This window comes from Cupressus sempervirens, chromosome 10 (assembly GCF_028749045.1).
Source record: "Cupressus sempervirens isolate cs-2001-9-10 chromosome 10, ASM2874904v1, whole genome shotgun sequence".
Taxonomy (NCBI): Eukaryota; Viridiplantae; Streptophyta; class Pinopsida; order Cupressales; family Cupressaceae; genus Cupressus; species Cupressus sempervirens.
The window spans coordinates 491,957,941-491,982,480 of NC_143127.1; the positions used below are offsets into that span (position 1 = coordinate 491,957,941).

The 24,540-nt window shown below is 35.9% G+C and overlaps 1 protein-coding gene across 2 annotated transcripts in view; it reads right to left on the minus strand.

Moving 5' to 3' along the window:
* Window positions 1-444: 444 nt before the first annotated feature.
* Window positions 445-24,540, minus strand: part of LOC149534818 (Regulator of chromosome condensation (RCC1) family protein) — an 89,465-nt gene continuing 65,369 nt past the window's right edge. For both annotated transcript variants that reach the window (XM_089804539.1, XM_089804538.1), the window contains 6 exons: window positions 2,415-2,573; window positions 2,080-2,274; window positions 1,843-1,974; window positions 1,425-1,574; window positions 1,115-1,216; window positions 445-945 (listed from right to left, as the gene is read on the minus strand). In XM_089804539.1, the coding sequence (XP_089660665.1) occupies window positions 773-945; window positions 1,115-1,216; window positions 1,425-1,574; window positions 1,843-1,974; window positions 2,080-2,274; window positions 2,415-2,573 (911 nt within the window). In that variant the 3' untranslated portion in view covers window positions 445-772. The remainder of the gene's footprint in view (window positions 946-1,114; window positions 1,217-1,424; window positions 1,575-1,842; window positions 1,975-2,079; window positions 2,275-2,414; window positions 2,574-24,540) is intronic.

The window sequence follows — 24,540 nt, forward strand, 5'->3', positions numbered from 1 at the left end:
ATGATGTAAAATTAATGCTCGTTGGATGTTCTTTTTTGCTTAATTTCTTGAGGGGACATATAGCCACCTGCTGTCACCGGGGCAAGTGGGGGCAGGACCTAATCTGAAAATTGCAATTGATTTTATGTATAAAATCAAAACTATCATCTTTTATAGTGGCCTGACCGTTGTTGCCAGATTAATTTGAAAGAAATAGGTAAACAGGCAGCTATTGCTTTAATGTAAATAATCCGATGGGAAAGATGTCAAGTATAGTAAAAGAATCCAATCACCATTTGCTTTGCAAAACTTGTCATTACTTACATGTGTTGTATTCCATTTATTATTATGTGTATTTTCAAAGCATGCAAGCCTAACAAACAAAGTGTGCTAATTGTTAGTTTAGGAGCTGATTAGCAGGATAGTGAGCAAAGAACTGCCCGACATTAATGCATGACAAAGATGTAATGAAAAGGATAAGGCTTCTGTGTTGCAAGAGCAAACTGACAATATAACTACATTAGATATGCTTATCCTGCCATTTGGGTAAATACTCCAGTTATTGAGCTGGAATTTGGTGGATAATAGTGCTTAAGAATCCTTAACTGAAAACTCCCCAGTTTTACAACGACTCTCTGCTATTTTCATCCTAGACTCCATTTTAGTCAGAATAAACTAAAGTACAAATATGTTTGAAAGCTACAAAATTGTTGTACTGTAATAATTTTAATATACAGGTATCAAGAAGATACCGTAAAAATATACAAAAACAAAATATATATAGATATCAAGGTTAGTATCTTAATGCAAAAGTAAATCCACTTCCACAATAGACTGCATACTTCTTTTGCTCATCACGTGGTGTAATGGAAATGGGAACAATTTGTGGACATTGATGATCACACGTGTTCCCTAATCCAAGCTGACCATGCTCACCCCAACCCCATGTCATAACAACCTCATTCTCTGCATCCATAATGAACCAAAATAGTCATAGACTTTTTAGCGTCTACACAAAATATGACATCAATCCCATTTTTCAGTTTTCCTTCACTTTTAAGTTAAACCAATAGCATCATAGATTTAAATGCATGAAAAGAAGGTGCCTTCAAAATGTCCCATCTGATCAGCATACCTAATATTATGGCAGAATGTTCTGCCCCAGCTGAGATTTGTTTGATTTTTGTTTCTTCCAATAAACTGATTCTTTGAAGTGTAAGGCTATCTCCAACTTGACCTATTTCACAGGCAGCAAATATTTAATCTTTAACACTATTTCTCCAACTTTTTTCAATTGGATATAGCTTGAGTTCCATCCTATCTTAACTGTAAACGAAAACAATAACACCTTAGATACTTTCTATATTATGTTTCATTGATATCCACAGATGTACAATTTTGTTCTTATATGCAAGATATCCTTGTTATAGGGAATGTAAACCAACCATTTGTTTTCATCAACTGCAACTCATTTTTTAAGATGTCACGAGTAGACAGACAAGCTAAAACATTTGAGTCCGCTTGCATCATATTTTCTTTCTTGGTGCTAAGCTTGCCATGATGAGACCCTCCCCACATGTAAGATTTACCGTCATCTGTTATTTCAATCAATAAAATTATATTGATTATAAACAATTTAACAAGGAAAATCAGGGCAGCAAAAAATCAGACAGCATACAATTATAAAATGATGTGCAAAAGACTTGCTTTAGGTAGGCACTTGTAAAACCTAGTGCTCACACACATGCACACACTGTAGATTATGCTTTTTGAAATTTCAATCAGAAAATGATATTCAAAGACTTGCTTAGGTGGAACTTGTAAAAGCAAGTACTCTTCCACATTTCCAAGAAATAAAATTACCTGTGAGCACCATGCCATGGTTCCAACCAAGAGCGACTTGGCAGATTTTTAATGTTGTTGTTGCTAACATAGGGACAAATATATCTGAATTCCCATCGAATCCTTTTCCCCAAACATAGAGATGGCCATTTTCTACAAAAAAACTAATATTTTAGAAAAAGAAAACTAATAGGTGAATTGAACTTGAAATTTTCACTAAGACAAAAGTGTTCATAAAGTAAGAAGGGAGTGAGTAACCTGTCAAGGCTGAACTGTGGTCACCGTTTGTACAAATAAATGCAACATTCTGTATGTCCACATGCACGGGGCTGTTGAAATATCTGTCTTGTTTCCTTGAAGAATAAGGACCATCAAGATTTTGACAGCTAGCTACAGCACCTAATTGTCCATGCCTAGCCGAACCAAAAGAAAAAACAGAAGAGTCTGATATCCCTGTTGTTCAATACCCCAAAGCAATGCAATTTTTCTTGACATATAGACTACCAAAACTGATCAGCTTACAGAATTTGCAAATGGCTTAGTAACATTATCATCAAACGAAGTGAGATACTATTATCAATACTGATGCATACCTTTCAACAAGACTAGAGTGTGTCGCATACCACAAGACACCATGGAAACATGCTTGGATTCAAAAGCTAATACTTTACATGGCAAATGCTGAGAATCAAAATGACCCAGCCCAAGCTGTCCAAACGTACCATCTCCACTAGTGAAAAGTTGTCCGCATTCTGCTAGACATGAACCAAAAATATTGAGGTCATCATTGATTCCCGCTATTGATATTGACAACAAAATTAACAAATTATGAACTTCTTTTCTTTGCCAATGTCTTACTTGTCACATCATTTTGTTCTAGTTTATCACCAATTGCATCTGCTTTCCAATCTATTTAGTTGTTATTTTATTTCATACTAAATTACTGATATGCATTTGGGATTAAAAATTTCCTTTCTTAAAAATTGAAATCATTCATATTAATCCATTTCCATATGAACTATGTGTAAGATCTATTTTCTGTTAGATTGTATCAAATCAAAATTTCATTGGTGTCTCAATGATAATCATGAGCTTCACCTTGTGCAGCTTTTGCTAGCAAGTACAAAAAAAAAGCTCTGTTCACTTATGAACTTCTCCATTCTCTAGTATCTTTTGCTAGCAAGTACAAAAAAAACTCTGTTCACTTATGAACTTCTCCATTCTATAGTATTCATATTAAAACCATAAACAGTTCAAAACCAAACATAGAACAATATGGTTTACCTACTGTGCTCTTAATCAAAAAAGCAGCATTAAAAAATAATAATGTTGTCCATCCATTGTTGGTTATACCACACTCATGGATGTATGCATTAAACAATTCCATGATAGTACAAATTACAAAATATTCATTTGAAACTGGTAAACATGACTAGAACCATGCACACTTACAAATATACACATTATTTCACCAAGTCAATGAGAAATCTGCATTCATTTCACCAGCCTTCAAGCAACAATTCATGAAATCCCTCTTACAAAATGAAGAGATGCGCTTTAATAATTTTTACAATTTAAATCAGTGGCCAGGATTAAATCCTCTCATGGGCCAAGATTTGACCTCTAGAAATTTCCAAGGAATAAAACATATTATTTTATACCAATGCCCACTAGAAGACAAAATATATCTTCGCCTACTCCCACTACAAAACAATATTTATATGCTTCACAAGGTGTCACATTAAAAAGGATTAACTACTACTTTTGACAGTATGATACTCTTATCTTATTTGTCAGAAATACATTTTAAATAAATATAATTCAATTATCCTTGAACGCGATAGTAGGTCACTTGTCTCTTCCAGCTTCGCTCTCCTTATCGATGTACTTATTGAATCTTGTCACTATCTGTCCCCAATCAGCTTCTAAAATGTTAAGAATGAGCTGAAGACTGAATCAGTAATTGTCCAGGATTTTGTCCAACATCTTCTCCCATGTCTCTTTGTTCACATTGTGCTTGCAATAATTGCATATCTGGAGGATGCCAATTTCCACATCTGTTTTAAAACTAGCATGTCAGGTCCTGGTGTGGCAATATGTTCCCATACTCATCTTCTATCTTTTTCATTCTTCATACTCTATCCCCAACCATAGGCTTGAGATATGTATCATGCTTCTCCTAATAATGAGAGACATTTTCTATGCTCAATGAAATCCTAAATATCTTTCACTACTAATCTCTTGAATAGCACAGCATGGTACCACTTCGTAATTTTCTTCAGCTACCCAGGTTCTATGATTTTCTCTTCGTTGAATTTCTTCTCTCCCATTCTCAATGTAAAGAGCCACCTATTAATGTGAGTTTTGTTCCACTACAACAAGCTATATAATGTTTCAAGGTAAAACACCACACACTCAATCCTCTCTTGATATAAGGTCATCTCTCATGCTAAGCTTGCAAAGTAAGATCACGAAATGACTTCAAGGTTCCTTCCTAATCGTTGACTTAACTCCGTTTTGTGATGTGATATGTTGGTTGTCACAAAGGGACTTACGCTATTCATTCAATGGATATCAACTCTTGCACTTCTAAATATTTTGCTTCACCATGTGCAATGAAAATATAGCTCGACTTTTCCACTTGAACTCTAACTTAAACTTGCTGCTACTTATATTTCTACTACTTCTAATTGTGAATACAAGGAATCATGGATGACTTGGACTTTACTAGGTGTGATCTCACCAGCGGCTCCACCCACCTACTGCAAGCTTCTAAGGAACACTTGAATGGTTTTCTCTTCGTTGAATTTCTTCTCTCCCATCCTCAATGTAAAAAGGCACCTATTGATGTGAGTTTTGTTCCACTACAACAAGCAAAATCAAATATATAATGTTTCAAGCTAAAACACCATACACTCAATCCTCTCTTGATATAAGGTCATCTCTCATGCTAAGCTTGCAAAGTAAGATCACGAAATGACTTCAAGGTTCCTTCCTAATCGTTGACTTCACTCCGTTTTGTGATGTGACATATTGGCTGTCACAAAGGGACTTACACTATTCATTCAATGGATATCAATTGTTGCACTTCTAAATATTTTGCTTCACCATGTGCAATGAAAATATAGCTCGACTTTTCCACTTGAACTCTAACTTAAACTTGTTGGTGCTTATATTTCTACTTCTACTTCTAACTGTGAATACAAGGAATCATGGATGACTTGGACTCTACAAGGTGTGATCTCACCAGCGGCTCCACCCACCAGTGCAAGCTTCTAAGGAACACTTGAATGGTTTTCAAATCAATATCTCCTCTCTAATCCCATCAAATAGATGCAAACCAAAGATTGAAAACCAATTGAAGTTAAGTGTATTCAATCATCGGTTTAACACACAAGGCACCCTTACCATCAGCAAGAGGCTAGTGGCCTGGATTTGAATCGAATCAAACAAATAAACATCCTTAGGGTTTTCTCGTATAAAATGGCTTTGGGTTAGGGATTTATAGTGTGTGATGCAATAATTGCTTCTTGTGGCGGTATTGAGCTGTAAGAGATTACAGATTGTAATCAAGTTGTAATCACTGGAAAGTAATAATATTGGACTCATTGTTTGGTGGACGTAGCCCAAGGATTGGTTGAATCATGTTAAATCTTGGTGTCTTGTGTTCTCTTCAGTGCGAATTATCATTTCCTGATATTGGTTATATTTGCATGTACTTGTTATTTTTCTCTGTGGTTAATCCTAACACCAGGCCGACTCGAGTGAACCCACAATCCGAAATCCGAACCCTGCCCGCACCCAAAGCAAACCTAGACACAACTCCGGACCTGCGCGGACCCAAACCCGAATTTAGGTTGCATGGTCCAAACCTAGTAATGCAAACATTAAGTAATCCACCACGACAATGAATTATCAATTACTTTGACAAGCATTATAGCAACAACTTCATCAAGTCTCTCCCTTAGCTAGCCTACTCTGATCTCCTAGCTCTCTACTACTTCCAATCTCTAAGCTAATCTAATGAATTACAACTAATAAGGCCTTGGCCTTTTATAGTAGTTCCATTACAAAGGACCAAGATCAATTCAAGATTAAGGATCGAGATTGCTTCCTGAAAACCCTAATTAGGGTTGCCAAATTTACAACCAATTACATGAAGGGACCAATTCATGGGCCAATAAGAAAATTACAATGATTTTCCCAACCAATGAGAATATGGGACACTTGGCACGATTCAGTTGATTGTGCTTGAAACTGAAATTTTCTAATTGGAGGCAAACAATCACCACCCCATCATCCTTATCTTATGCTTGGAGTCTTGGCCTATAGAAGATGTTTGTTAAAATTGAAAAATTATCTCAGTATTTGAGATTTTCTCCATCGTTTGAAATTTCCTCATGAAATTGACTTGAATCAATTGCATCTTCGTGAACCTATGAACTGGATCTTTCTTGATTCTCCTTGAATATGTCTTCATGTAGCTGGGTCTTCTGTGCTTTCCAGATTTTCTTCTTGATTCCAATCTGAATTTGTGGGTTGATAGCTTGAACATAAACCCTTCCTTCTCACCTGAGTCCTCGAGCTTGAGCCATCTTCTTGTAGTATCCACCTAAAGTTTTGAGGCCTTGACCATCACATTGCCCTCTAGCTCCTCCTTCTGTTGTTGTGGCGATGGAGAGTATGTACACCAACAATGCTCTAATTTTCTAAGATGTTCCAAGAATAAATTTCAATTCAGCCCTTCTTGAATTCACCTTGCAAAACAAAGGAGAAAAACATTAAGTTTGTGAAGAAAATATGGAAATAAAAATCACATCAATAATAAAAAAATCATCCCAATTTTAAACCAATCATTTTGCAAAGCTGAGGCAAATTATAATCTCATCTCAATCCAAAACAATTTATTATATTTTTTTATCTATGCATTTCTATTATTGTAGCTACACTATACTTTATTATTAATATATATAGACTTATGTCTTCTTTTCTTTTCTTTTTTATTATTATTTATTTTTATTTTTATAATTTTTGTCACTTTCTCAATATTTTTTTTTTTTTTTTTTTTTTGGAGAGGTAGAGTGGTTTTGGCGATTATAGAGGATAAGTGTTGGCTGGTGGAAATCCTTAGTGCTAAGGATTTCCACCAAATACGGTGTAGCATTCCTATGTCCTAAAACCTTTGCAAAAAAGTGGTGAAAATTCTTAGTGCTAAGGATTTCCACCAAGGGAAATTCTTAGTGTTAAGGATTTCCACCAAGGGAAGCTAATGGTTTCCATGTGGGATTTTCTCAAGATTTACCTCATTTCAATATTTCTTGGTGATTCTTTGTTCTACATTTGCTCATGATGTTGCCCTCATGCCATAAATCAGATTTAAATACCTTAGAGGGTGGTAGAATTTGGGAGGATTGATGTGGGGGAAATCCTTAGTGTTAAGGATTTCCAACCAAGGGAAATCTTTAGTGCTAAGGATTAGTACCAAATTCACTTTTGTCACTTAGACTCCCAAAACTTGCCATTTCACCCCTTATGCCAATTCTTTCACTATTTTTTTAAATTCTTTAGCCTTAGCATGACCTTGCATCTCTTTTGGGTTGATGAGGAGGGGGAATCCTTAGAGCTAAGGATTTCCACCAAGTATGGTGTCGACCGTTATCCTTAAGAAAAATTACCATTTTCTTCTTCTCTTCATCGTTTTAACTTTTACCATTGCATTGATTAGTTTGCCATCATGATAAAGATCTCTCACCATGCTTGAACACCACCTTTCCCAAAGGGGAAGTCTTGAGATTTTGCAGGGAAAAGATAGGCAAGGGGAATCCTAAGCAATAAGGATTTTCATTGGCCAAGTATGGTGTTTGCTCAGGACCCTTCTCCCACTTTTCAAACATGCAAACCTTTATTGCTTGGACTAAAATTCCATCCTCCCACAAGAACTTGTGCTACGAAAATCCCAGAAAGGAAACCAAAACCCCGGAAAAACCCTAGTCAAAAAACAAAAACTACTTCCCAGCAAGCCAAAATTGCTCAAACTCGCCGTCAGACCGGGAGGATAGAAAACATTGCCAACTAAAACCACCTAAGACAACAACTCCAACTTGCTAAAGTGAAAAGAGGGGGTTTCCATTTGTAATGAGGTAATGGTGTGACAACCACACAACACTACCCTTATCTAATTGTGATTTTTTTGTGTTTAATTCTCAAATATGTGACTAACTACCTCTTAAGTTTTTGTTTTTTGTTTTTTGGTTTTCTGTGATGGGGTTTGGTACTTGTTCGAACAAGTTAATATAGATGTGATTTTTTCCATAAAACCAAAATCTAACGGAGCATGAATTTAATTTTAAAACAGAAATTGTATTTTCACATTTATTCTTGATATCAAATTACAGGAAATTCAAAACTAGCTTCCTGACATTTTCTTTTAACGTAGAATGGACGTCTAAGACATTTCCTTTAGTTTTCTGATTTCAATCCTCCAACATTTGGCAGCAGTTATTCACGGGGAATTGTCAAACTGCACCTTGAATGCGCAGAATGATTAAGAGGCCAATTGTTCTTGTAAAAAACTCTTCAAAGAATGTTTGCTAAGTTCCAACTCTTCAGCCATTCCTATACTGCAGCAACAACCATAACTTCTTCATAATATCAGCATGTGGGCTAAACTAGCTCTGAATGCTATTTAGCTTCAATTCCCTGTTTACTTCCCTTAAATGTCAAGTTCCCGGCCCGAATTCTCAAAGGAGGAAATCTTGAATGCATAATTAAATTCTAATTGATACTTTGACACTAACATATTCCAGTTGATTTCCAGAATGTCTCCTGACCACCCTTATTATCAATGTGTGCCAAAGGTAATGCCAAAGTTACACCCGTAAATATGAGATAAGTCACAGCAATTTAGACATGTTTTTCAATAGCAACAATGTTCAGTCTACAATCCACAAAATCTTTATCAACCCACTTGAAAACTCAGACGGTGCCTTCCTGGTCTATGGTCATCACCTTAACAAACATTTTGTGACTGTCTATTTGATTCCACTTGAGTTTTTATTCTATTTCCTGTGATTTATTCAAAATCGTTCATCTCCTCTTACAACCTCCATGCTTGTCAATGCATATTGCCTGAGACTGCATTGGTTCTTACTTTGCAAACATAACAATACAAACTCGGTTAAAAAACTTGTCTTTCCTTCAGTCTACTAAGAGCTTACCAACTGTGCAAGCCTTCTGATTCGTTAGTTTCTAATTTTTAATGACCCCCATCAAAGAAACCTTGTACTCCTGTTTCATATTCTTGTCTTCTCCAGAAGCTATTAATTTAACCAAAGATTTGTTGAATCACCCTGAAATACCACCAAAAATTGCCCCATAAAAACTCTAATTTCTGCGAGTTGGTTCCAATAACAAACTATATCACCATCTCTGCATATTTTCAACTTGTTCTGCATCTCGAGCTCATTCCATGGTGTCATCCCTCCAAAACTTGGTTCCAGATTCTAACTCTAATTTAGAGTTTATCTGTCAAACTCAAAGACAATGCTCTTCTGAAAAAAATGGATGTCCTTTAGAAGCTAATGGATTCTCTGCATTCTGCAAAAAAGCCAGTCTGAAATTTCCTTTTTTCTCCAATCTGAGCCTTCTTGCCTGATTACACTCCCTTAATCTGTCTTTTTTATTTTGTAACCCATAGATTTCTTAAATTCCTTATTTTAATCAAAAACTACCTCATGCAAGACCGGTAGGGCTGCAGTCTCAAGTAATCTAAATCACCAACTTCAAAATGCCTTTCAGCTCTTTGCTGGTCTACATGTTTTTTTTGGTTCTAGGCTTGTTGGAGATTCAGATTTTCTTTAAGGGATTTCATGATATCTTGGTTTTGTTGCAACAAATTCTTTTCTTTAGATACCCTATTATCTCCAAACAATAAATCCATGAAGCTAGAGGGTTCATATCCATAAAGAGCCTAAAATGTAGACATTTTAATTGACACATAATAAGTGGAGTTATAGCACTACAATATACTTGCTCAAATGTAACCACTTCACCCACGCTTTTTGCTGCCCTGGAATGTACTTCCTCAAATATCCTTCCAACCATTTATTAACAATTTCCATTTGACCATCAATTTGTGGATCGTAGCTATTGCTAGGAGTGAACTTTGTCCCACTCACCTGAACAATCCTGCCAAAACGAGCTCAAAAACTTTTGTTCATCTCACTAATTATATTCTAAGGCAACCCATGTAATTTGAAAAACTTCCCTAAAGTATAAATCTGCCACCTGTGCTGCTCTAAATATTGCTAAAATTACAAAAAATGGGAAAATTTAGTTAACTTGTCAACTACAACAAAAATGCAGTTCTTTCCTTAGACATTGGGAAGCCTGGTAATAAAATCTATCGCAATACTTTCCCATTTCTTATTGGAAATTCGCAAGGGTTGCAATAATCAAGAAGCATCTATGTTTATTCTGTTGGCATGTAGGACACTCCTAAACAAACTTCTAAACTTTATTTTTAACACCTTTCCAACTAAACCACTCCCTGACTTGCTCGTATGTTTTAAAAAACTAGGATGGCCAGCCCTGGGAAAAGGATAAAAAGATTTTACAACTATCAACTCGAACTTAGATATAGGCACCAAAAACATTCAACCTTTATAGAAAATGAGCCATTCTGAACTGTGTACCTGTAATCATGTGTGTCACCCTGTTATTGATTCCTTCCAATCTGTTGTATTTTCAACTAGAGAACATAAATGAGGTCTCCTAAACAATGCATCAGCCACTACATTTTTTTCCCCTTATGTCAAAATCATAAGCTTGGAGCTTGTTTACCCATTTTTGTTGTCTTTCACTCAATTCCTATTGATTTAGAAAATATTGAGACTATTATGATCCGTTTTAACTGTGAACTTACATCCCACAATGTATGTTCTAAATTTGGTTAATGCATGCATTATTGCCAACATTTCCTTGCCATAAACTTAATAACTACTCTCTTCCCCTCTCAATTTCCTACTTTCACAAGCAATAGGATGTTTAGGAGATAATTTCCACAGCAAGTCAAATTGTGATATTGCTATCAGGATTTAACTGTGTAGTTGTTGAGTCAAACTCATTGACCCATGTTTCATGAGTAGTGATTCGGCATGAATTGATCTCTCATGAGAATAAATGGAACACTTAGCACTCATTGGATCTAGGTGATGCTCATAGAGGTGAAGCACCGGGACCCCCCGAGAGGTCACCCATCCTAGTACTACTCCAGCTTGAGCACACTCAACTACGGAGTTCCCTCCATGATTAAACCCACTCTACTTGCAACCCCATTTACAAAACCTTCACCAAGTGTTGTGCCTTATGAACCATTCATTAGAAAACACCTTAAGCTCATCAATTGATAAGTAGGAGATAATTTCCACAGCAAGTCAAACTGTGATATTGCTGTCAGGATTTAACTGTGTAGTCTTTGAGTCAAACTCATTGACCCATGTTTCATGAGTAGTGATTCAACATGAATCCATCTCTCATGAGAATAAATGTAACACTTAGCACTCATTGGATCTAGGTGATGCTAACAGAGGTGAAGCACTGGGACTTCCAAGGAGATCACCCATCCTAGTACTACTCCAGCTTGAGCGCGCTTAACCACAGAGTTCCCTCCATGGTTAAACCCACTCTGCTTGCAACCCCATTTGCAAAACCTTCACCAAGCGTTGTGCCTTATGAACCATTCAATAGAAAACCCCTTAAGCTCATCAATTGATAAGTAGGAGATAATTTCCACAGCAAGTCAAATTGTGATATTGCTATCAGGATTTAACTGTGTAGTTTTTGAGTCCATTCACTTCAAATTTCATTTCCGTAGTTTCTAAATTCACCATAAAATTACCAAGTGAACGCAACCACAAAATCCCAAGCACTACATATGTATCACCAATGCTCACAACATATAAGTCATCTTTCAACTCATGCTCGCCTGGCAGAATATGTAAATTTGGAATCTTCCTTGTACAAGTGACAATGAACCTACAACAATTACATTAAAGTGTTCACACTTAAGGTTTCAAAATCGCCAGAATACCTTCATCGATAAAATTGTGTTGTAGCTGTATCAATAAAAGTGACTATTTGCCGCCCACACAACACTCCTCTAACTCTGAAAGATCCTATTTTTTGCAAACTAATCAACTATGCCATGACACATTCCCTTTCCTTGTCCCTTTTCTAACCCTATCCTCCTCACTTGTCTCTTAAATCAGTTTGTTGTTCTGAATTTTCCGAGCTTGTTTTAGAGGCTGTGAATTATTCAAGTTGTTTTGCCCTAGCCTTAATTACACACTTGTGAGTTGAGTCCCATGGTTCTCTACACTGGAAGCACATTTTTTTTATTTCTAAGCTGATTGAGTTGGTCATCATCACACCTCAAATGCAGCTTGTTCTGATCTGAATCTCTATTAGTTTTTTTTTGGTCTTTTTTACCTTTTTGTGGTGAAAACTTCATGACTGAAATTTACTTCTTGAGGTTGTCAGTTTCTATTTCCCTAGCTTTTTTGATTGCTTCCTGCAAAGTAGATAGGTTTTTCAAGGCTTTGTTAAGTCATCGACAAAGACGACTACACATCGTCTTTTTAATTTATTAGTCACTGCCATTAAAAGTTTCTGAAAATCTGCAATGAATGTTTCCATTGAGCCCCACTATTTAAGTCATGTCATCCTTGAAGTTCGACTCTAGATTCTTTAATCAAATTTGTCTATCAGTCTTTCTGTAAACTCTGCATATGACACAATCTGACTGTAACCAAGAGTACTCAGCCCATGGTACCAGCATGCATGAGCACTACCTTCCAAATGCAGTGTTGTATATTCAATGGCTTCATGTTCACCCATGGGCTTAAGCTGAAAATAAGTAACTACTTTTCAAACCCAAGATCTAGCAGTGACTTCCCCTAGGTCATCAAAATATGGAATAGATACCTTGCCAGCTTTCTTTTGCAACTCTTGATTTTGAAACCTACAACCACCTCCTCTGCGTGGTCTACTTCTCTCTCTGAGGGCCTCAGAAGACAATGTGGGCTTCCTGGCTACAGAGGCAGAAACGGAAGTGGATGGATGCGGATGCTGGAGCGGATGCGGGTGGAAGCTGGCTGGGAGTGGCTTCCAGCTAGTTTCAAATGTCTAACAATCACTTGATAAAAAGCAAGCACAACTTATAGGTAAGAATAAGATCTTGCACTCTCAGTCGGAAACTATAAACTCATAAAGAACAAACAGTCAAATACTAGAAGACCAAATACAAAGAGACCGCCTGTCAAACTTATTGGCCAAATATGCACACAGATATCAAAAACCCTTGAACGTTGAGAAACTACAGGATTTAGATAGATGTTCTAAACAATACAAGTGTCTTCAGTATTTGATGGTAAACAAGTAGTATATGGTTCAAGTATTGTGAAGGTAAGGCAACATCTATAATGTCGAGGCCTAGAGCCCATTTGGACTTAAAACACATTGCAACTTAGTAACCAATTTGGTGTATAATAATCCATATATAACTTCTTGGTTTCATATGTTGATGCCCTCTTTTGCAAATACCCACGGTGCATTGTTCCTCATCTCAATCAAAAAATACAGGTCAGGATTTTGTAATTGTGATGATTTGCTGATTTGCATTGGAATCATGAACACGGTCGTATATGATAAGGTCTATAATCTTATTGAATATTTGAATTTCAAAATTCAAATATGTATTGGTGAAGTTAAAAGTATCCGAGTATATTGCTCTTTTGATTGCTTCCTGCAAAGTAGATGGGTTTTCCAAGGCTTTGTTAAACCATCCACAAAGACAACTACACGTCTTCTTTTTTATTTATTAGTCACTATCACTAAAAGTTTCTGAAAATCTGCAATGAATGTTTCCATTGAGCCCCACTGTTTAAGTTGTGTCATCCTTGAAGTTCAACTCTGGAGCCTGATGAAGTTTGTAGCTGCAATAGAGATCTTTATCTTTGATTTTATGAGATAGAAATATGTTTGTTATGACCGTTATGGTCATCTTCAGCTGAAAGAGATATTTGTGATTATATTCAAGTCATACCATGCAAAAAGACGTGTCATATGGCATGTGAAGAGGCATGTGTATGGAAATGTGAAGTGTTGTATATGTGGAAATATGAAGGGTTTTATTTTGGGGACTCAAAGAGACGTTTGTATGAAAGATGAAGAGGTTTATACAATCTATTGATGTGATTGCTTGATATATTGTATATTAATTTTTTTATAATCGATAAAAGACATTTTTGCTGGTGTGACTGGGTTTTTCCCTTCCACAGAAGGGTTTTCCCAAGGTAAATGTATAGTGTTTTGTATATTGTTTATGCTCTTTTTTTTTTTGTTTATCTCTATTTCTGGGCTAAAACATTAGCATAGTATCAAAGCCTAGTTCTATAACAGCAACAAAGTAGTAGTCTATCTTGTTCTTTTATTATAGAGCACAAATGTTCTCGCATTTGAGTACAACGAACAAGAAGAGCGAGGTAAAATGACAGAGGAAGGGTTTCAAGAAAATGTCGGTCAGGACATCCGCTATAGAAGAGATAAACCGATCAAGATGATATACTTCCACAGAATTTGATCCCACTATAGAGGAAAATCATTTGCATTTGGAGCACGGCATTGATGGAGTATTCTACCTTGTATCAAGCATTTTTTGTTCTTACTTGACATTGATATTAGATAAGTATTCTTTTGGCCTTTCACCATTTTGATATTGTGGTTGAAAGATATATAGTTTTTTCTATGCAAAGATGATATAGTTTCAAGTTGCTTATGCTTTTGTCTCTATATCATGATCATCGATGTCAGATAAATAAATAAGGTGCGCTACAAGATGGCTCATGGATTTCAGGAAATCTATCAATAATTTTAAATGTGATTATTGTTCAATGGCGTTGAGCATCATTTTTGAGATGGCATTGCATCTGGAGGATCCATTCTTGAAAATAAATCAATTTAGAAGCACGTCATCTTCATTTAAAAAGTTTGTGACCGTGTTTTCAAATTAGAAATTTAGAATCAATCAATCAAATATTTGCACGTTGGATCATCGGATGTCATGTCAACTTCCTCTACACCTCTTCATAACAATGTACTGCTTTTCTCAGTTTGTAGTGGCATTACATTCGAATGGTATTCTCCCTGGTTTAGTTTGCATGGGTCCCTCTGCTAAGGGATTTACTGATGTTTGGAATACCAAATACTGGAGCCGAAACATGCGCTCTTTTCTTGATTTCCCTTTTCTTCTCGTTTGTTTACCCAGTGTCACTAGCGTCAGGAGCTAATGCTCTGCAATGAGTGATGATCAGAGAGGTTGGATCCCATACTGCTAAATGAAAATGAAATTCACGTGCAACTGCAATTAGTGCAATGGACAAATAAATTTTCTAGCATCTTTCATTTATTTTTAGGTTCTCTCAAGAGTTTTTTTTTTATCTATTCTTGTTGAGCATATCCCACTTAAGCTTCTCAAGCATTGACTATAGTTCACTATATTGGTTTGTATGTTTGTGTTGGTTCTCCTTCGATGTTGGCTATCAAAACTATTCTTCTCTTATCAAATGTATGTGCTTCATTGTTTTGTCGTTTCTCTATTGGAGACACCTATTTCATAATGGCCAAGAAAGATTGCGTGTAAGTTATGTTGGTTCCCAAAACCACAAATTGGAAAGCCAAGAGCTTTGCCAATTCTCCAATAAGATTACTCAATTAGTTTTGGCCAACAAGCAAGAATAACTTCAATTCCCTTGCACTTTAGGCTTCGCTAAACGTAGGCGGGTAAACCATCCATGAACTCTAGTTGCTTGGTTCAAAGATTTCCTACAGCGAGTTTAAACTTTGTGAGTTTTTAGATTGGCAAAATCTTTAGAACTTGTTCAATATTAAATTATTTAAATTCTTTGATATGATTGAATATTTATATAATAATTGAGTTGATGCTTCTAAGGAGATTAAAAAAAAATGCTAACTTCAACTATAAATCCAATAATTGTATTTCAATGATTCCAAAGACTAGTGTGTTGTTTATTTGGGCAGTAGAGTTAACACAATGAAGATTCTTATGTACAACTTTATGAGACAATATAATTTAACATATCATCAATTATTCATGTGCCCTAGATGACAAATCACCTTATGCAATTCAATGCTATTCCAAAAGGATTCTAACTTCTCTAGTGGGAAGCCCAATTAGACAGAGATGAGGAAATACGCATATATTGCACTCTATCCTTGATTATCAAACAAAGAATGCTATAACAAATCTAACACATGAGCAGTGTTGGAAATAATCCAATAATCGCTTCATCAATCACAAAGGACAAATCCATATTGTAATTTTATTCTCTTTGCCTTGAATGAACATGAATAGGAAAACTTTTATTTATCACTAAAATATAATATATCAGTTTATATTTAAAGTCATGACTTCTTATCCATAGTCTTCCTTGTTACAAAATCTCAATATCTTTTTTATTTACTGCTCCTGTTATTGTCTTTCTTATTTTTCAAAAATGAATTTTATATATATGTATGTATGTACATATGTGTGTGTGTGTACATATAGATATATATGTACACACACACACATATATAGATATATATGTACATACACACATACATACATCTTTTATCCCTTACAACATGTCTTTTGAAATGAAATGACATGTCTCCTTTTAAGATACAATTTATTATTTTTATTTTGATAAACTTTTCTTAATCATGATCACTCCCTATTAACACTCATACTATCATTGTTTGATTGCAGACCATTCCTTTTTATTCACTGTTTTTGTTTGCCTAGCATTCCAATCTTGATTCCACAGTTCATATGTGCACTTCTAGCATACTCAACCGTTTATAATCGGATTTCGCCGAAGGCCTTGTTTATTATCGAGGATGATAGTTACATTTTTTATCACTGCCATCATCACAAAGAGTTTAGGAATATTTGGCACATGGTCTTCGCACTATCAGACTCGTGATGATGTAAGTTTGTTCTTTACTATAGATATATTCTTCCTTTTCTGAAGGTATGTTGCTGCTGCAATTGGAATTCATTCCACTCATAACTTTGTATATCAAATCCTCAATGGTTGCCGTTGTACCTTGGATAAACATTAAATATGTTGCCATCTTAATAAATTATATTTATGTGCAAGTAAATATATATGTTTATAAATTATCTTTTGATTTACAACCTTCGAGTTTCCTTCCATATTTATTTATTTTTCCTTATAAGAGGCTGAAATGTACACTTAGCATATGTTATCAGTGTTACAAGAAGACAATTCTTTAAACTGCTCAAGGGTCACGGCTTCTTGGAAGTCTTTCATATTCTGTATGTCATATTTAATATACCAGCTGGAAGAGCAGAGAAAACCCGCCTTTTATATCATTACTTCCATTTTCCCTTTTTTCCGATTGTTCTTATTGGTTGCATTTGGTTTGGTTGGAGACTTATCTGCTATAAGCTTTGTGTTGGATGCGTAATTCAGAGAAGCTGGTTCTACAAAATCAATCCAAATTTCATACCTATGTGATCAGGTTACGTGATCCGCACTTTCCTTTAATATTGCTTTATTCATGCATTTGAAATTGCACAAGTTATTCAAGTCTCATTATTGACTGTAAATCAAATTGCTTAATTGATGTCACCTGGCAGAATAGCCAAGAAAAAGAGGTGAAGAGGTGAGAGGAAATCTGCAAGAACATGAAATCAAAATCAGAAGCGATCCATAAACTTATTACATTTTAAATCATTTTTAATAGCTCATGCATGTCCATTTATATTGTTTCCTGTTGTCAAATCGAAAGATGGTGATTAGGCATTTTAAATCCATCCAAAGACCTTGGCCAAGGTCGTTAAAGGTGTGCTTGCCTTCTAAAGATCACATGATGTCGGTAGTGTCAATTATTTAGACATGTTCGTTCATAATTGTGCGGACATTCTAAACACTGGTATTGCTCAGATGGTTGGACTAGTAGTATACCAAGCCTAGGCCTGGGGTAGGAAGGCCCTTTCTTTTCAAAAGATTGTGTGGGGATGGATATGGTCCGCGGTAGGGAGGTTAAGCCTAAGTCAATGCTTCTCCTCTTATCCAAAAGTCGAGGTTTGCACAACTATTTAAAGACTCACCAGTTACTTTTAGTAAGTTCTTTCTATATCCCTGCTATGCATTTGTTTCCTTTTGCATCATAGTATGCCTCAAAACAGTCAAGGATGATGTCTCAAATCTCCTAAGTGTTTCAAGGGGACAACAAGAGACACTCTAGAGTTTTAAGACCACACCCACAAGCAGAAAGCAAAGAAAAATATGCCTCATGCCCCAAGTCCTCTAGCTATGCATACTGGAGAGACTTATTAGGCAAGGACACTCAACAAAAATTAATAACAGTCAGCACACAAAGAAAAAATCATGACATAGCTCAAGCATTAAGTGTTTGTGTTTTAAAAAATGTAGTGTATTAACTAATACTGAGTTTCAAGGATAAGGATCGAATGCTTGCAAGTAGGTAAGATCACATGACAAAATTGGGTAAGACCAAACCAATAAGTGTTCAAAAAAGACACTCGATGTCAAGGGTTGTATTGAAAAATAAGTTGGGGTAGTGTTGAAAAACATCATTTGCAAGGTGTCCTAAAGACTAACGCATCCAAAAGACCCAAGCTAACACAGTTATGCCCCCTAGACAAAGACAAAGACCAATTTCAAACCAAGGAAAAAAGGACAAGGAATGATAGAGAAACGCTAAGTATCGAGGACACGCGCTAAAGAAATAGGGGTGCAAAGGCCTCAAGTAGCACCCGTTTCCAAGTTTTCACCACTTGAATCTTATTGCAATTTTATTTTATTTTATTTTTTTGTATTTTTGGAATTAAATTTTTTTTTAAAGATACATCAAAGCGCCTATTGCTAGGTTTTCACTAAGATGGTCATTTTTTCAAGATATTTTCCAATTTTTTAAAATTTTGACAATATATCGTTTTTTGGATTTTTTGAAATATATCATTTTTTTGGATTTTTGAAATATATCAAAAAATAATTGGATTTTTTCAGAATCAATAAATATATACAAAGGATGCCCCCAGACATATTGGGCATCAAACTCCCAAGCAAGATCACATCATGTAATCCCAATGCCTAGGAAGGTGGAGGACAAGAGGGATTAGCAAGTTAGTGGAAGAGATGGAAGACAAGAGAATGAAGGAGAATGAAGAGAAGAAATTCTCAAGGGAAAACTCCTCAAGAGTACCTAAGCTAGGGAAAAATAGTCATGTAAAGCACATTTGGACAAGCAATGAAAGGCCAACATAAGTCACGAAAGCGTAATGCAAAAGCAGGAAGGGATGTAGTCCAAAGGAATAGAAATGTCAAGGGACTTCATAGCATCGTGTTTTACTCTTTTTTATTAGATAAAGACAAAATGAGAAAAGGATAGCAAAAGGCTAAAATGAATAGAGGAAAATAAATATGAAGGCTAAACATGAAAGGAATGAAAGCAAGATCATCATAAGATAGCTCACAAGATAGCCAAATGTTCATGTATAGGTCAACATTATCAAGATCAAAGCGAGATGACAGAATGGATGAAAGATGTAGAAGAACTACGCATGATACCTGATTGCCAAGTTTTCATCATGGTACTTATCCCACGCACCACAAGGGAGTGATTTTCACCATAGGACGAATTTATTTCTCTTTAATTTTGGTACCAAGGTGCCTGTTTCAAGTTTTCACCAAGGCACACTTTCAATTATTTTAATTTTTTTCTCCTTTTGTTTTTGTTTTTCTATTTTTTTGAATTTTTTGGAAGAAGGCAAGCTTTTTAGATAATGCTCCTTGAAAGGATAAACCATGATATGCCAAGGATTCAAAATATACACTCAAAGATGTTGATAGGGAAAAGAAGATGGAAGACAAAAAAATGGAGGATAAGGTCTTATGCAAAGCGAGTGAGGTTGGAAGATAGGAGGAATAGGAAAATGAGAAAAAAGGATAGAAGGTAGAAGGATAGTGAATGGAAGGATTGTGAAAGGGTAGACGGAAAGGAAGGCAAGATCAACGTCAACACACACCTTGAAAGGTGGCAAGAGGATGGAGGAAACGTGAATGAAAGAATATGTGAAGGAATATGGTGAATAGATAGAAGAGGTTGCGGTTTAGGCGCATGGAATGGAAGAATGCTTTTGGAAGATGAAGTGAAGTCTTTGGAAGCTTAAATGTCAACTTCACTTGTTGCTCAACATTAGACTCTTTCAAGAGAGACTTTGGAATCCACATAGCTGTAGGCTTTTCATTTCTTTTTGATGATTTAGGGAGAATATCTTCAATGATGCATTTTGGAACCCATACTTGTTTTGAAGTTCTCTTCTTAGATATCTCCTTTTGACTTTTTGCCCCTATGTCGATTAGAGAAGACATGATCTTTTTTAGATGGATTCTTGTATTTCTTCTTTTTCTTATATTGAACATTCAAGTTACTTCCAAAAGACTTGGGACTTGTGGAAGAAGGAGGATATGACTGGATTAGATGGGTGGGTGGATGAAAAGGATTCAAAGATGTGCATCTACGTTGATCGTGAGGAAAGATAGGAGATGGAGGGACATAAGGACCGAAGATGGATGACGAATTAGGAGAGTTAGGAGGGGAAAATGAAGGGACATAAGGACCCAAGATGGAAGGAAGACATGAAGCCCTTGGTATTGGTGGAGGAAGTCCAAGGATGGACGTGGAAGATGAGAAAGGACAATCAATAAGTCCATCAACATCTATATGACAACCAAGGACATCAACATCTTTAGAGTGAGCATTAGGATTTTCAATAGGATCATGATCATCTTGAATAGGAGCAACTTCTTTGATAGGATTGTCTGGAGCTTGAAAAGACTTAGGAAGAGTAGAAAGTGGAAGCAAACATGGAGTGGTAGAACAAGAAGATGGAATACTTTGATCTAGACAAGCATCTTGGATAACATAAGCGTAGAATCTTTCTCTTGATTTTCAATAGGCTCAACATTGGAAGTAACAACACCATTTCTAATAACCTTAATGGAAGTATCATATTTGGGAAGCGCAAGTGTAGTAAGGTTATGTAAAAGCAAACATAGAGTGGTAGAACAAGAAGATGGAATACTTTGATCTAGACAAGGATCTTTGGATAGCATAAGCGTAGAATCTTTCTCTTGATTTTCAATAGGCTCAACATTGGAAGTAACAACACCATTTCTAATAACCTTAATGGAAGTATCATATTTGGGAAATGCAAGTGTAGTAAGGTTATTTTGATTATCAATAAGCTCAATAGTGTAAGTAGTAGCTTGATCTTGCTTTGGAGAAGACTTAAGACCTAGTGGAATGAATGAGAAAGGGCGTGTAGGATCAAAAGAACCATGAAACAGATAAGAGACATCATGAAAAGGACTGGATGACATGGAGGGTTCTTGATCTTGATCTTTCTTGGCATTTTTATCTTTAGCATTTTGAGAGTCCTCTTGACATGGGGCCACTTTTAAGGACAAGGGATAATATGAGGTTTGCATGATAGTATCTTGAGGAGATAGTGAATGACTAGTTGAAGTGAGCATAGTAGGCATAGCATCATATGAAGGTTGAGCATCTTTAATCTTAGTAGCATGAAAAAGGTTTGCAGCCAAGTGTAGATTAGTTTGAGTTTCTTTTAGAGGTAGCCCTTGAGGAAACACATAACCAGTGCATAACGCATTAGGCTCTTTGTTTAATGGAGGTATGTTGGATAGCTTTGAAGTTTTAGGAAGTTCATGAGTGTTAGAAGAAGTGGAAGTGGCAATGAGACTATCACTAGACATAGGTTCATCAACATGATCTTGCTCAAGAGAAGCATCTTCATTACATAAGTCATTAGGAATTTCAAAATAAATGATTCCATCATTAATAAGATTTTGAATTTTACGTTTCAACATTATACAATCTTCAGTTTTATGACCTTTATTTCTATGGTAACCACAATAGTGATCATCTCTCCACCATGGAGGCTTTACCTCTGGTTCATAAGCTCTAGATTTGTATGGTAAAGTAATTATCTTGTTTGCAACTCAGGTCTCAAGCACCATGTCATATGAAAAATCCCAAAGGAGTAAAAGTTCTCTCAAAAGTATGTCTAATTTTTGTCATTCTAATTTTGGTCAAAGATAGGTCCATCATGAAATATTGGCATATGCTCAAAGGAGTTATTACTCGATTTCTCTCTCAAGAGGTCTTTGGATCTACAAGATGAAGACAATTAACGTCTTGGAGTAGAAGATGTGGACCTTAAAGAAGATGATTCATGTAATGATGTAATCTTCTCCTCTAATAATTTTTCAAATTCAGATTGCATCCTCATTATGCACTTGTGAGATGAAGGTAAGTAGGATCATTTGTCTCTTCTATCTCCAACAAGGCTTGCCTCTCCAACTCTAGAAGTCTAAATTGTTCTTCCTTTGCAGCCTGCTCATCTAGGAAGGCTTTCTTTTCACGTTTGATTTCTTAAGTCTTTCACTCATGTATCTTAAAGGTGTCTTGAGCAGTGAACTTGGTCTTGAATGTGTAAATAAGTTATTGGTGTATGTTGCATTCAGACAAGTGCCATGAAGTTCATCATCTTGGTTTTCATGTTGTGATTACTCTTCTTGATATGCTTGCCTCTTATCTCTTAGCCCTTTGGTGTGCATCTAGATATCTACTTGACATAAGGGGTGAGACCGGTCGACTTTCACAAGAGGAACTGCCAAACAAAATGGTATTTCGATATTTTTCAAATATGTCATCAAAGCGTTCATTAATTTCTTCCCTCTCTCGTCAAGTCATCGTCTAACTCATCCATACCCGAGCGACAAGATGCTAAGGGTGTACTCAACTCACTAAGGTTACTCTTGGGATCAAACCAAACTTCTAAGTTATTCTTAGGTGGATTCTTTTTGCTTACGTCTTTAGCGAGTTTGAACTAAGGGTAATTGGTTAAAAACTATTTGACGTCGCTTTCCTCGATCTACTTGATATCTTGTTGTAACCGGCATGAAAGAAAAGGTACTAGATGATAGGATGACCCTATGAAAGGTTGGTACCAAACTACGATAGAAAAAAAACTCACTTGTCAAAGAGAGGTGATAAGATAGAATTTTTGCAATACGCATAAACCAAAGCTGCCACAGAGGTGCCGACTAATACGAGTGAATACCCTAACACATATGGACCAAGAGGATGATTTACCTAAATTATAATTAATTGAATTTGAATTTGAATGGAAGTGAATGGACAAGAGATTACTAAGACTTTCCAAGCGTGTTATCAAAGAATCCAAAGGTTTATCTTCTCAACAAGGACGGTTTTTATCTCACTGACTCTAAGCAAGGTCACTCATAAAATCAAAGATTACTAATTAAATAGGTCAAAACACAACAATCCAAGGTGCAAAGAAGCTTCCAACAATGGGGTAAGTGACCTAATCTGACCCGAATCAACCAAGGAGTACTGAAAATGACAAGATACCAAATCGAGAAAGGTTTCAACTCAGGAACTCAGTTTTCTTGTTTGTTTTAATTAACCAATTAGATGCATCAATAGATTTTTATCATAAATCAAGCACGTGAGATAGCAATCAAGGAGTTCAAGCAAACGTCTACAAGAATTGGGCAAGGAACAAAGCAACCTTGCACATAAACAAGAATAGTGTCTTAGTATGATTCTAATCCCTAGAACCACTATTGTGCATGTTCTCAAAATGTTTTCTAATGCCGTACATAGTCTTAAAAAAGAAAATTTGGGTTGCACTATAGTTTTTAATAATGGTCAACTCTTGCAATCTCCAATGGGCGAAATCCAATCCCAACGCACTAGGGTTTTGACACATTCCTAAAATTTAATCAATCGGAGATACTCAACAAATATGATAGCCCAACAAAATACTACACCCATGGAGATTTCTTCCACAAGGACATTTATATAACGGGTGTTGCTACTACAACAAAAGTAACTACTACTGATTGAGGTTTCGTCCACGTGGTTTACTCAATAAGGGAGTGTCCACTACAATTAACCCTCTCTAATCAAGGAAGACTCACAAAATTGGACCACATGGAGTTTTAGTTCGAATTCAAGAGTTCCAAGTTTCCGATGTGCCCAAAAGAGAACAGAGCATACTCTTCTAGCCTCTTCACTTCACCCAAACATAGCAAACAAATTCATTGACATGCTAATTTGAAATCACTTCACTGATGTTTGGAAAGCCAACAATAATCACCACCAATCTCAAGAGAGAAAGTACAAACAAATGTCGAAGACAAACCAAGCGAGATAATGAAATAATATCAAATTCTTCCCTACCTACAAAGGGATCTATCGTCAAGAAGCGCTTCGAATGTAAGGCAAACGAATGAAGCCCACTCTCTCAAGATCACCACAAATAATGTTCATAGGGCCTAATTACTATGTAAAACATATATGCGAAAAAGCAAATCTAGATTCATTCTTAAAGCCAAAATCGAAATGTGAACTATGAAAGCATGTAACACTCAAGTCAAACACATGAGAGGTTCATTTTTTACTTCCAAAATCCAAATGTTATAGAGATGCAACAAAATACCTGATAATCTTCGCAACGCACATATCACTCCACTGCTCTAACAAACCAAGCAAGTG